This window comes from Anser brachyrhynchus (assembly GCF_964034855.1).
Source record: "Anser brachyrhynchus genome assembly, chromosome: 7".
Lineage (NCBI taxonomy): Eukaryota > Metazoa > Chordata > Aves > Anseriformes > Anatidae > Anser > Anser brachyrhynchus.
Window position 1 is genome coordinate 35542068 of NC_137701.1, and position 14341 is coordinate 35556408.

The 14341-nt window shown below is 39.0% G+C and overlaps 1 protein-coding gene across 10 annotated transcripts in view; it reads left to right on the forward strand.

Annotated features, from left to right (window-relative positions):
- Positions 1-14341, forward strand: part of THSD7B (thrombospondin type 1 domain containing 7B) — a 456617-nt gene that overhangs the window by 311766 nt on the left and 130510 nt on the right. For all 10 annotated transcript variants that reach the window (XM_080600715.1, XM_080600714.1, XM_080600720.1 and 7 more), the window contains 4 exons: positions 1185-1416; positions 4201-4316; positions 10815-10947; positions 12030-12133. In XM_080600715.1, coding sequence (XP_080456841.1) covers positions 1185-1416; positions 4201-4316; positions 10815-10947; positions 12030-12133 — 585 coding nt within the window. The remainder of the gene's footprint in view (positions 1-1184; positions 1417-4200; positions 4317-10814; positions 10948-12029; positions 12134-14341) is intronic.

Genomic DNA, 14341 nt, shown 5'->3' on the forward strand with positions numbered 1-14341 from the left:
ACCTTTCAGAGACTGAACATGATGTGGAACAGTCCATGCTCATGAAAAGAAGAAAAAGAGGACAGTAATGTAGTATAATTATCCAAATCAGTGTGCTACGAAATTTCTATTCCTCTCTTTTCTCAGTGTTATTGTGGCTGTTTGGGGTCATACCTCATTTGGGAAGGCTCAGTCCTGCAAGGTGATCAGCATCCCTTTGAGGAGCAATATGCCTTCATCTCCTGTTGATTTTAGTAGGGTATAAAGGTGCTCGGAGCCTTGCGATATCTGGCCCCAACAATTCAGTTCTTTCAGAAACCTGTAGCTTTAATTTTGATGCCCTTTTGCTGTGTTATAAGTTGCCAGTTTCAGCCTCCTGGAAGAGAATGGTTTTGATTTTAGTCATTTTTACTTCTTTCTTCCTAAAATGACAATGCTTACTGTTACAATTTCATTGCATTACTCTCTAGCTTTTGAGCTATGAACATCTGCAGCTTTTATGGAATAAATTCAGGCTGCTGACTGGAGTGTTAAGGCTTCTGGAGAGACTGTTCATACTCCTGTACTTTGTGGATTTATTACAAGTTGTTGACAAAGTGCAGTATCTTAGCAAAATCTTTGGACACGAATTTGGAGGATGCAGCCTCAGAAAAGATAAGGCTTCAGACTCAAACTCTGTCTTTCAAGTTTTTCCCGCTTGATTTGCAGATGTGGGTATCAGTTGGTATTAACAAATCTCCATCAGTATGGTTTAACACCCTATACAACTCTGTGGATATAGTACAAGTATTACTAAGAGATATTCCTCCTTGGGAAATTAGCAAGGAGTATGAACATAAAAATAATGCTTAATTTGTCTTTAAAGCTAATTGCATGTTTGCTGAGTGATACTGCCATTTAAATGGAATCAACTTGGCTGTGCGTAGGAGTATCAATAAGGTAACTCAAAAATATGCTTTGCCTATTTCTGTTTCCATTATGTGTTGGAACACAATTTTATGCAAGGCTAGTTTAATGGGGAAACAATATTTTAGAAAGTTGTTATTGCAGCCATAAAGGTCAACAGCTTTATTTAAGCTTTATTTATTTATTTATTTTTAAATGGAACAAAAAAAGTTAAGCGAACCTATCACATTTATTTTTTTCCATGACTTCCTTTTGCCACGTCATAAGATAAAATATTGTATTCTTTTGACACTTTCTAGGTGGAAAAGCCTGTCCTCCTGACCGAGTCCTGCAGGAGCATCGTGCCTGCAATGATCACCCGTGTGTGCATTTCTACTGGGAGACTTCTCCCTGGAGCTCTTGCTCTGAAGACGCCCTGATTGCATTGAATACGACCTTCAGTTGGAGTGGAGAAGCCACTTGTGGAGTGGGCATACAGACAAGGAAAGTCTCCTGCATGAAGAGTAGTTCCGGCCATGTTACACCTAAAAGGTATTCAAAGAACGGTTATTAGCAGTATTCCTTCGTCTGTATAACTCAAGTGATGATTTGTAGTTACAGTACGTTAAGTATAAAAGCATTTTCAGCTAGTGTAGAGAATCAGCAACTTTAATAATTCTATTTCTGGGCTAATTCTCCAGCTACTATTCCATCACTACTATGTAAAGGTTACTAATAGGTAACAAAAATGAATAGCTATCTCATTTTTAATTTTTATGTGTAAATCCCCCCCCCCCCCCCCCAAAAAAAAAGCATGTTCTTAGTGCCATTGATTTTTTTGCTATTCAAATTCACATTTTTTTGCAAATGTTTTTCCTCAAGGACAGGTGTGAAGAAAATACAAAGTGCATCCAGATATAACATTCATGAATGCATTACTAACAATGTTCTAATGAAATAATAAAAAAATAGTTTGCATTATAGTTACACCATAACGAGAGAGAACAATATGTTATATATATAATTCAGTTGATTTATATAACTTCTATGATGTGATACCAAGACACCAAAATTATGTATTCTGAAGTACAAATATTCTGAATTTTGCTTTGCTTTTAGTAAATGAGGAAAATAAGCAGCACAGATGTTTTCCCTAATATCAAAAAATCAAGACACTGCTAATTATTTTTTCCACTGATAATGAGTCTAGAGACTAACAACTGAGTTTCATTTCTTATTGTAGCTCTCAAAACAATCCTGTTGGTATAAGCAGACTGTGTTGATTTCAGTAAAGTTAATTAAAATTCTTGAGGTTAATGAGATTAATTAAATAAAAGGGAAGAAATCTAGTACTCATTTATATCTAGAATCTATTGATATGCTGCAACTTTGCCTAATTAAACATATTGTTTATAGAGCTACATAACATCTAAAATAGTTGTTTGCCCCCTCCACTTTGAGACAGTGTAAGGGGAAAAGGAACTGAAGGAGGAAAGTAAGTAGTCACATGAAGTGTCTGAAGGGAAAAAAATCATACCAAAAGAAAAGATCTGTGTACTGGAGCTTGCAGAAAGGGGCTGCCCTTGGCTTTGGTGTGGTAGCTTCCGCACCGCAGCATTCCTTGTGTGATGGAAGTAGCTGTACCAGAGAGGACTTCAGAGTCCCTAAAAGAGCTTCTTACTGATTTTTTTTTTCTTTTTTTTTTTCTTTTACTTTTTTTTCTGCCTCTCTGGGTATTGTTCTTATAGAGATAGCTGCCTTAGGAATGAAAACCTTAGACATCTTAAGAAAGATGGTTCTAAATCAAGGGATAAAACCAACGTAAACTTGGGGTTTCTGAATTAAAGCAGTATCTGATTACTATCCAAGAGGGTCCGGATGGTTATGGTGCTGGAGGGGAGGGCAGTCCTCCTTGGTGAGGGCACAAGCACTGGGTTGCATGCACTGCCCTTAGAGCAGATGCCTGGGGTGAGGGACTCTGTGGGGAACCCAAGCCCTTTGTACCGAAACTGCAAATTGAGGATTACTGAACCAGAGCAAGTTATTCTGCTGACATAGTTTATGTTTGAGTTGATGAAAACTGACCTAAAGTAATGTTGCATTTAGAACTGCTGCAGCGAAAGTCTACCATTATGTGACTTCAGAAATGGGATGTATTATGTAAATTAATAGCCTTTGTGTGTTAGCATACTGAATTTTTTGTATTCTGCATTTTTCCTGATTTCATGAAGAAAAATTACACCGTATTTGAAGGAGGTGCATGGCACAGAAAGCTGAATAAAACTAGAATTACTGCAAAAATGTGTTTCAACACCTTACTAACCAGAAACAGAAGAGAGATAACAGAATTCTGCCCTCTAGAATAGTCCTGCTTAATGAGTACAAATGCCTCTCTATATTTATCTTCTTTTAAATTTTACCTTTCAGTATTTTATTACCATCTCAGTAACAGAATCATGACTTCGATTTTTTTTTCTTTCCTAGCTTTGCTTAGTGGCACGTTCCTCTTTCAGATGTGATCATTTTGGGTTGCATGTATTCCTAAGCATCTTTGAGTGATCTTTCTACTAGAAATTGATAAAAATTAGAAAAGGGTAATACCCTTTCTGACAACCTACTTGAGGAGCACGATATGCCCGTTTCCAGAAAATTGTCCCTTTTCCACCCTTCTAGTTTTTAAATATTAATTGTCTGTGTCTGAAGCCTTTATTAGAATATATGTTACATATTATTCATTTAGGACTTAAAAAATCAAGAAAAAAATCACTTTTTTTCCCCCTATACTATGCTGTACAACTTTCCAAATAGCAATCAAGGCCTCAGTCCTGCAAGCTCCTGCTGCATAATGGGAAGGGGGCACAAATATGACTTTAAGTTACTTTTGTATTTCCTAGCAGCTTGAAAGTAGAGGAATATCACATCAGTCTTTACACACAGTTGCAAGTGGTTTGAAGGCTGTTGTATGTTGTGCTAAACAGGGCTACCTTATAAACATAACTACTCATTTTCTTTGGCAATAAATATATCTGTGTTGCTTCAGTGAGCGTTGTATTTTAGGCATCATAGGTAGTGTTACATTTACTCTGTATTCATCAGACCAAACATTTGGTCTTTTTTAAATCATTTTTAAACATTTTTAAAATCTGTGCAAGTGTGCTGAATTCAGTTTGGTAGCATGAGTGCAAGGGGGAATAAAAGTGAGGCTGGCTGTGAGTGGGAGTGATATCTTTCATATGGCAGTACGCTCGCAGCCCCGTGAGACTCTTATGAGATGAACATTTCCCTACAGATTTGGTGTTTATTGATGGCATGGTATCTTTGCATTTGAACTGATAGATGTCCAGATTCCACCAGACCTGAGACTGCGCGACCATGTGTCCTCCTCTGCAAGAAGGACTGCATCGTTACGCCTTTCAGCGAGTGGACTCGCTGCCCAACAACATGTCAACCTGGTAAGCCTTTAAAAAGAGAACAAAATTTTGGGCAAACTGTTACATCGATGGACATGGGGAATGGAATGACATGGGGGGCGAGGTCTTGAGGAACATCCAGGCATACGACGTCTGCCTTCACCTCAGAGTTACTACTGGGGCTTTAGCAGCTCCCTGGTCTGCAGGGTTTCTTCTCAGTTGTGTTTTCTGGCAGCAGAAGCTGCTAACAAGTCTTGAGCATCGCAGGCAGAGACAGGTGGCTGCCGGTGTGGATAACGCCGGATTGGGAAATGCAAACACCAGTGGGCAGGGATACCCAAGTGAGTGGAGAGACAAAAGATCTGCGGAGACACAAACCCTTCCTTTTCTCCCTGTGAACTTCCCCATCACCTTGTACTTCCTGTGGATGCCTAGAAGAGGGACACAATGGAATTTAAAATTTGACAACCCAAGCATTGAGGGAGAACTCTTTCAAAGACAGAAGTCTGAGGCCCCAGTGTTGTATGGATATTTGAGGAATTGCTTCATTATATGAAATTTATTTCTCCTGACCAATCCAGATGTATGCACAGGGCTGTGCAAACAACTCTGTGTTTTTTCAAGTACCATATGTTTCTTTGATCTAGTTGGTTAGCTTTTGTATGCTAGGTGTTTAGCAAAGTTACTTTATAATGATCTACTGCTGTTTTTTTGTGGCAAATATCTGTGTTTCATTAATTGTTCAGATGAAAGTCTTCTTAGTTACCAGAGTATTTCCTTTTTCTTGGCAGCTTCCTTGCCCTTCAAAGATTCTCAGTGGATGCTCTAGCATAGTCCTTGTTAGATTTTACAGGAAAATGAGTTGCTTTCTAAAACAGTGAATCCTGTTTTAATTAGCAATTTATTTTTAGACTTTAAATGAGCTGCCTATGAAGAAGTAGAATAAATTACCTGGCAAATTACTTTGTTTATTAAATAATAGTCTACAATTAAAATGAGAAGAAATTAATTATTTAACCTTCTTGGCAATGTTATCATTTTAATATAATTCTAAATTAAAACTTCTTAGATGGGGGAGTTTGCTTTCTGCTAGATCCATTATTGATATGGCTGCACTGCAAGATTTTTTTTTAATTTGCATTGCACAATTAAAACCTCAGCATGATAATGAAATTTTGAAACCACTATATGTATGTGAGTTGTTTGGGGTTTTGTTGTTTTATAGAAAAGTTGTATTTAATGAAAACAATATACAGATGGTGAATTACTAAGCACATCAAGCTGGAGCAGGTATTGCCTGGCAGATTTAAAATTAAATGTGTACCAGCATAAGATCAGAGCTTAGACAAACATGCAGTCACTAAATCAGGTTTACACAGAACTTTACCAGTTAAGCTGTTTGTAGTTTATCTGAGAAAATGCATCCAACTTTGCTATTTAACAGTAAAAAAGCTGACATTTTCCCTACATTTAAATGTCATCAGACAACAGGCTGTCTTCTGGCAACGGATTATCTCATACCTCAGAAATGTAGACAGCAGTGAACTTAGGGCAATAACAGATGGACGGACAACATAATTCACAAAGGAAGTGCAATTGAATCAAAACACCTGTTGGTGAGGCAGAATGGAGAGGTTGTTGCAGGTTATTGATTCTCTGCCATTTCAGATACTTAAAGGTGACAACTGTCTACCACAGTCTCCTATAATATATCTGTTTTAATGGGTCTTTGAGGATGAATTGAAACAAGAATCAAAGACTCAACATGGAGGTTTCAGAAAATTAAATGGTTTGAATGAGGAGCATGTAGATATTCCTGCATACTCGATGGTCAAGGTGTCTGGTGAGGTATCTGCTCCCAGCATGGGTGATGTGCTCTCTGGTCTGCCAGCATAGCTTTAAAATGAGATTAAAACAAAACAAAACTCACAATAAATAAAATTTTTCATCTCCCTCCTGAAAATAGATGGTATCTGTAAGTGACTTTCCTCTTCTGGACATTGGTTGTCCGGGGTGAAGGTTAGCAATTTCATTGTTGCTTAATTCTCTAAACAAGTTTACATGAAATGTTAGGCCATATCTATCAAATTTATTTCTATGACTTAAAACGTATTTGAAACAAGGTAGAGTGAAAGTGGACAAAATGTATGGCTTGCCTCAGTAAGAAATTCCAGTGACCTTTACCTTGTGTCAGACAGTTTTTGTCAAGGATCTGCCACTGTCAGTTCTCATAAATACTCAACCAGAGTTGGTCAAACTTAGGCTTATGCTTTCAGAAACTCTTATCTGCACAAAAATACTGGAGACTGATCTGATTTTGGCAACTAAAATCTTGGAGGGTCTGTCCCTATTATTTGTGTACTTGAAGACTGATGCCGACAAGTCTGTCCCCTTCCCTCCAGTCAGGAGCAAAAAGGATGAAGCTGAATGCTTCCTGTAAAAGCTGGGGCAGCAATTCTGTCAAGAGAAAGCCAGACCTTAGAGTAGTGAGCAAGAAATTTGTCCCTCATCTGACAGCGGGAATCCACCTCTCCAAGCCGTGAGCAGTGTGCCAGGGAAGCCGTGGGGGTCAAATGGAGAAGAAGTGAAGATGCGATAGCAAAGGAGGGATTAAAAGAATGGATTGATGGGAGGAGTCATATGAGTCTTTGTGTAAAGAGAAGAGACTGGAGGTGGTGGGACAGGAAGATGGGAATAGGAGCTGAGGTAAGACACCCCCAAAACTGTCAAACACCGTTATCTGAATTGCAGAGTCAAGGACATATAAGTTGATTGTTTTGAGATCCTGGGGCTTGATTTTTCAGGAGGGCGGTCATAACCTTGCTTGAAATCAGCTAAAGTTTGGCTTTAAATGTAGAGTCCTACATAATGTTAATACTTTGGAAAACCAAGCTATAACAATCTTAAATGAGATATAAAAATTGCGTTCAGTAACATTTGTAAAGAAGTCTATAGAAAAGCCAATGAGGAAATTCAATTTTGAAAATGGGGTTTGAGTAATGTGCAATAAATGTTGAGGATAATTTAGTTTCTTGAGGTAGAGAAAATTACTATGGGAAGCTCATTTGGATTTGGTACTGATTAATCGGAAGGAAATGGCTAAGATTCTAATGGTGATAGACAATTTGAATTAAAGTCATCACAAAGAAATAGAGTTCACGATTCTTCGGAGAAGGGAAAACTAGCAATATCAGCAGGACAGCTTTAAAAAAAGACAAATTTCAACAAGCTCAGCAAATTGTCTGCTACACCTATGCAGACAGGAATGAGGAAGGTCTGGAAGCTACCAAGAAAGACCAAAGGTCTCGAGCCCAACTGCACTTTACTTTGCCACTTTCTGTCCTGAAACTATTACAATAGCTAGTAGGGCCAGGAGCACAGGGGAACAAGGTGTGCATAGGCCTCTATATGACTTGTCTGTCCAAGCTTTAACCTGTGAAGAGAAAATATCAAGCACAGCTCTGTTTTTATCTCTTCTCATCATCAGAATTGTTCAGAATCTTGATTCTTTTTTGATAGCCAAATTGTTGTGCAAAAGTTAGAAACGAACATATAACTGAATGTGAATTTAAAGGAATGCCCAAAAGCATAGTACCTAAATCAAGAATGCAGATTAAGTTATAGAAGAATACTAGGTTACAAAATGGATTGGATAACACAAATGGATTAGAAGTAAGTGGAAGCTGAATGAAATAAATATCCATTACTTATTGAGAAATGAGGGAAATGCAAAACAGGGAATGTGCAATTCTGCTGTTGTTTTCTGTCTGCAGCCAGGAGAGGAATGGACTAAATAATAAATATTTCAAGAAATTAGCTGTTTCCACGTCAGTAGGGCTGTATGAATAGAGAAAGAAGTAGTAAGTAATGTCAGAGCATCTGGCTACTATCTTCTGGATGAGAAATTGCTAAGTCCTAGAGAACTAAATAAAACCCTAGTAATTCCCCACCCCCTCACCCCAAACAAACAAGCAAAACAAACAAAAACAACAAAAGAAAGGTCAAGGAAATCAAGGAAATTATAGATTACTCATCCTAACTTCATCATGTGGAAAAACACAAGAATTAGTTATTACCTGAGATGTAAACATCTTTTATAAGAATAAGATTATGATAAACTGGCCAGTATGGATTTGTTGAGAACAAATAATGCCCAGTAAATTTAATCTCTTCTGACAGCATTCCTGCACTAACTAAGGGAAGTGGTAGATTTTTGACACGTGAAACTTTTATCAGAAAGCTGAAGAACAGTGACTCGAATTAAATCACTGTAAATGGGTATTCAGGTGGTTGAAAAATGTCTCAGTGAAGATCACTGTGAAAAATGTCTGGCTCCCTCTCCTTTACCATCCTCCATTGGGTATACTGATATGATCCCCCAAGCTGCCTTCTCTCCATGTTGAGCAGTCCCAGCTCTCCCAGTCTCTTCCTGTGTGTCAGACGCTTCAGCCTCTGCATCATCTTTGTGGCTGTTCACTGAACTCACTCCAGTATATCCACGTCCTTCTTACCCTCTAGAGTCCAGAACTGGACACAGCACCCAGATGGCTCACCAGTGCTCAGCAGAGGGAAAGGATCCATTGACCTGCTGGCACTGCAGCCCAGGATGCTGTCACCCTTTGCTGCAAGTGCACATAGCTGCCTCATCATTAACGTGTCTGTCAGGACACCTTGGTCCTTCTCTGCAAAGCTGCTTCTAATCAGTTGGTTGACAGATACCACTCCTCAGGATCAAACTGGAGCATGAGCCAAGGGGAGTTCAACAGAAAACTGCTCTTGTCCCAGTTCTATTTGGTATTTGTCTGAACAACTCATCTGTCTGAGTAATAGCATTAGTGGATGGTGCTGAGCTGAAGGAGGTAGCAAATAAAATATATTAAGTGATACTGAAATCTTTGAGAAATTTTTCAAAATATGACTTGGGAAGGAAAAATCAATTGCGCGAAGACAGAATGGGAAGTAAAGACATCAGTACTGTCTCAGGCAACTCTGGAGATACTACAGACTACAAAACGAATGAAAGTCAGCAGTTTGAAATGCTATAACTCGTATTGGGCTTGTTAAATTCAATGGACGTGTGTGTACACCACCGAAGGTATTGGTATGCTGTGCACTGGTGAGGCTGCAGGTGGGATTCCTTGAGCACTGCGTTGTAGGAAAGGGATCAGTGAGAGATGACTGAACAGCACCTATGAAGAACTGGGTTTGCTTAGTTTAGAGAAGACTTGGAGTGGATACAAGCCCTTAACATTTCATAAAGACTATTTATTCATCTGACAATAGGAATAACATTTGTTATGTCTAGTGCACAGAAGATTAAAAAGGTTTGGCTTAATTTATAGGAGGGATGACTTGTATTCGATTTTAAGGAAAGATTCTCCACAAGTAGTGGGCCCGTCATCTGAAAGGAGACTGTAGGAAGCTGTAGGGCTGCTTTGGGTGGTGGCTGTGAAAGAACTAGGAAGGGGATTGCCCTGGGTGTGCTTATCCTGCCTCAGGGTACGATACTGGGGCAAGCAACCTTTGGTGCCTCCTGCCAAGCCCCTCTGTGGTGATTTCACAGTGATAGCACACGTGTGAGTGAAGGCTTGTAAAACTGATATTTTTGGAGCCAAACATTTTCATTGGACCTGTACTTGCACTTTGTGTCCACGGTGTGATGTTTCTCTTCTGCTCTAAAGCACCATAATCTTCCTACTGCAGCCTTGTCCTTGTCTGGGGCTCAAAAATAATTCTCGTATAATTGGGTTAATTTACAGACCACTATTCACTCTTGGACAAATCCAATGAAGTCTGCTGTCATAAGACAGCTTTTCCTGGTCTGGAATATTTAAGTTCTATTGAGACCCCTTTTCCATTTTGCAGTTGCTGATGTGCACAGCAGTTACGCCAGCTCTCAGATTCCACGTCCCACTTACGCAGTCAAGGATTGTGTTTGCTTTAGCTATCAGGTCACACTGGTGTAAACCCTTGCCTTGTCTCTCGCACTGCATTCTGTACCACAGATTGTGAGGTGTGTTCCAGATGCATTGACCTTGTGCATAATTCAGGCTAAGCAGAGAATTAGCCTCTGTTGGTTACAATGGTTTTCTTATCAGGAAGTTATCATCTATAATTTCTAGGCACAGACAGGTGGCAGCAGCCTGAGACCACCAGAATATGTTTTCAAGAACAAAATCTTTCATTGTAACAGGTTTCTTTTTCTTCTTTTTTTTTTCCCCCTTGCTCAGGTGTTTAAGCATTTGCTCATAGCTATTTTCTTGTCTGATTTGATGTTCTGTAAAAAAGCCATTTCTGATGCATCTCTTAAGCTGTTAAATTATCAACCTTCCAGGTGCTGCTCTGCTGAACTATTTGTAATTTTAAAGCTTTTGATCCGATGTACCATTCCCTCGCTTCTTTGTGAGGGGTCATGAGAGCCAGAGGGCTCACAATTTCAGAATATAAATGTAATGTGAGGATGTTTTTAGCCAAGACAGCTAGATCACTAACACAGGGTGCCAACTGTGTCTGGAAACCATTTTTTTCTTTGTTTTACAGGCAATGCTACAGCAGTTAAGCAATCCCGGTATAGGATTATCATTCAGGATGCTGCCAATGGGGGACATGCATGCCCAGACACCTTGTATGAAGAAAGAGAATGTGAAGATATTCCCATTTGTCCAGTGTACAGGTAAAAAATATTAGCTTTGAATCAGTTTCTTGCTAGTGGGTTTCCAGTTTTCTAGAAATTAATCTTGTTGGGTCATCCTGCACAGTTTTCACGAGAAAATGACATAGAACTGGGAAAATGCAAGGTTATAACAATAACATGAATAGTAATAGCAATATATAAATAGTAAGTTTTGCAAAATATGTAAAGGTAGAGATCAAGTTGGAGTTTTGAAATTATCTGGCTTCATCAGAATGAGCACCAATAGACACAGCTCCTGAAAAGGGTAACTTCAGGGTCTGAAGTTTTTAAGGATAATTTTACTGGGAACTCCCCCCTCAGTGTACCTAAAAATCAATGCAAGCTGTTTTGGTATCACAGGCACTCAACTGCCTTAATCATAATTGTATGCTTATTGCAGAAACACAGTCTTCTCCCCTGATGCTCTCACTCCAGTGAATAATATGCACTTAAAAAATTTCTGATTAGACAAATAGTACAATAGGGCAATTACTCACCGCTCTCATTAAAATTCTATGACCCATCTGTTATACAATGTTAGTAAATAGAAATGTATTATATCTTTGTATATAAATCTTCAAACCACACATCCTGTAGCACATGGACTCAGAGCAGAGCAGGCAACTGAACGTGGGGACAGAGCAGGAGCTGAAACATTCAGGCACTGTACTGCATGGCACTATGGAAAGCTGCTGTCTTGCATTCCTGGCTGACACACATCATAGCAGGAAAAGCAGCAGATTGTGTAAAGCATCAGTTGTGTGAGAAAGGGGTTGCAGAAAGAGAGTGATTTCAAAGCTCACAAAGTTTATTTTGTGACTTTGAGTTATGCCCCGCAAAAATAAAAGGAAATATGGTGGAAGGATGGTGTGGCTTTCTAGAAGGTGAACCTTACATCTGAATTTCAGTTCACAATGCTTATTTCAGGTCTGATTAAAGCTTTTTGTTGTTGTTGTTGCGGTTTTTCCTTGAGTCTCTGCAGTATATCATCATGTATATCTCAGCTTTCAAAAGTTTTTGTCTGGACATATTAATTGTTTTCCAATTTTAGCTGCTTAATTGATGACCTTTTCCTCTCACAGGTGGAAGACCCATCGATGGAGTCACTGTATACTGGTACCAGATTCAGTGAGACAGGGTGTGCTGGGATATAACGAGGCGTGTGGACATGGTTTGCAGTCAAGGGGTAAGCTTTCTCCATGCAACCTCAAAATATTTAAGGTGATGGAGGGTGACATTTAAGTAGGGTCTTTACAGTTTTACAGTAGCCCATTTGGAAACAGTGACTGAAGCACTTCAAGTGTAAAATAAAGCGTTTTGGGAAGTGGATTCATTATATAGCTTTGCTGCTGTACTGAAAGCTAAAGTACCAGTAACATGATAGTTTACTAGGAGTACAGGGATGGATTTATGCTGGGTATTCATGTATCCTTACAGTAAGTACCCGTGTTCTTCTGCCTAAAGATGAAGTATGTGGGCTTTGAAAGAACTATCTATCTATAGATCTCTGTGAAGTAATCCATTCTTGGCGCTAAAAATGGAAAAGATAATTTCCTCGTGATTTTAAATTTTGCTAATAATTTGCCTGAGGCCTGATTTTTATTAGGGCTATTTGAGGAGTTCAGTGTGGGTAAAGGCTTTGGGCTCCTGCCCTTTGTGTGATTAAGCACTTGGAAAATACAGCGATCCAATTGTCTGAACAAAAGCGCTAAGAAGAATTTCACTCTTCAGAGTATGTGATGGGAGTCTGTAGCAGTTCCTGCAGATGGCTTGAGATTTGACTGTTATCAGTCTGCTGAAAAATCTAATAAAACCTTTAACAAAAGGTTATTTTTATTGAAAAAAGATTACTATACAGGTATGCTAACTGAAGAAACTTGACATAATAATTTACTCCTTCACAAGGTTAGAAGCTATTCTTTAAAGATGAACTGAATTTCTTACATAATCTGGAAACAAAGGAAAAGAGAGAGAAGCCCTGACAGTATGTGGGCTGCATCTGAAAGAAGAAATGTTTTAAACTAAAACTCAAAGGAGTAAATAACTTTAACTAGGTTTTGACCACAAGCCTATCCACAAGGTTTTCAAAGAGAACTCTGTAAATTGAGATGTCATTAAATGTATTCCTGAATCTCCATGTGAAGGGAAGGTAATCTTTATGCTTCAGTAGGTGCATGAACTTTTTATTAATCTTACTCTGACAGAATTCAAAGCATAATAGAAAAGTATTTTGCTTATTTTTGCTCTGTGGAGAGCTCTCCAGAAATTAAGGAGGCTATGTAGTGTTTTGGGGTAATCATGGGAAAGGAATCTCACAGCCTGGTGGGTTTAAGCAAATTTTGCTTCAGTGCCAGGTTCACTTTTTATAATTAGCTGAAGTTTTCACAACAGCTCCGATTTTCATAATTGCGTGATGTGATAGAACCAATCTGCTAGGCACTACGGAGGATGAATGAAGGTTCTGGAAAATGAGTTTTCAGATGAAATGCATGGAAGATTTTTGAGACATCTCGAAACAAGAAAACTCCTACAAACGAGAGGAGTGATGTCCACGGAGAAGGCAGCTGAAACCAAGCTGCTAACTGATGAAGTTGCTTCTGAAAAACAAGCTGGTAGATTTTCAGTGATTCTGCACCTTATCTGTAAAAGTGTTTAGTAATGGAAGCTTTCAAGAATCTTATGTTGGAACCTTGTCTTGCTACCTGAACTCTTCAAGAGCAGCTAGCGTGTGTGAAGAGGTGCTCTGTTAACAAACTGTCACGGAGTAGCCGTTTAGCCAAAGGTGGCAGCTGCTTACACACCTTGCAGGATGTCTTCCAGCATGTAGACTTCAGCGCTGGAGGACTTCTGAACTTATCATCCTTCACCATGAAAGCAGCCTTTGGAGGTTTTCTGTAATAATGTATGAGGCAAATCCAGAGAGTTGGCTTTATTCAACCTGGAAAATGGGAGTGAGGATGGAGTTGCACTCCTTCCAGAAGGGCATAATGAAATAACAAGATAACGATCATAAGTTGTAGTGACAAAAATTCCCAGATTGCCGAGGAAGGCTGTAGGTGCGTTGGAGATGCTTAAAACTCAATTGAATAAGGCTCTGAGCAATCTTTTCCAACTTATAGGCCCGTCCCGCTTTGAGAAGGCATTGGACCTCCAGATGTCCCTTCCATCCCAAGTTATATTGTATGATTGTGTGAGTCTGCAGAGTTCTTTTGAGGGTGAACTGTGCTATCAGCGTAAGAACTCTAGGTGCTCTAAATCTATGCTTTCCTGCAATATTCATGCATCCTACAACAGTTTGCGTTTGAGGTAGCACCAGTATTCTACACAGTAACTGGCTTGCATTGTGTGTCAGTGTCTTTAATTGGTAAATGCTTATTCTCCAAAGAGTATATGA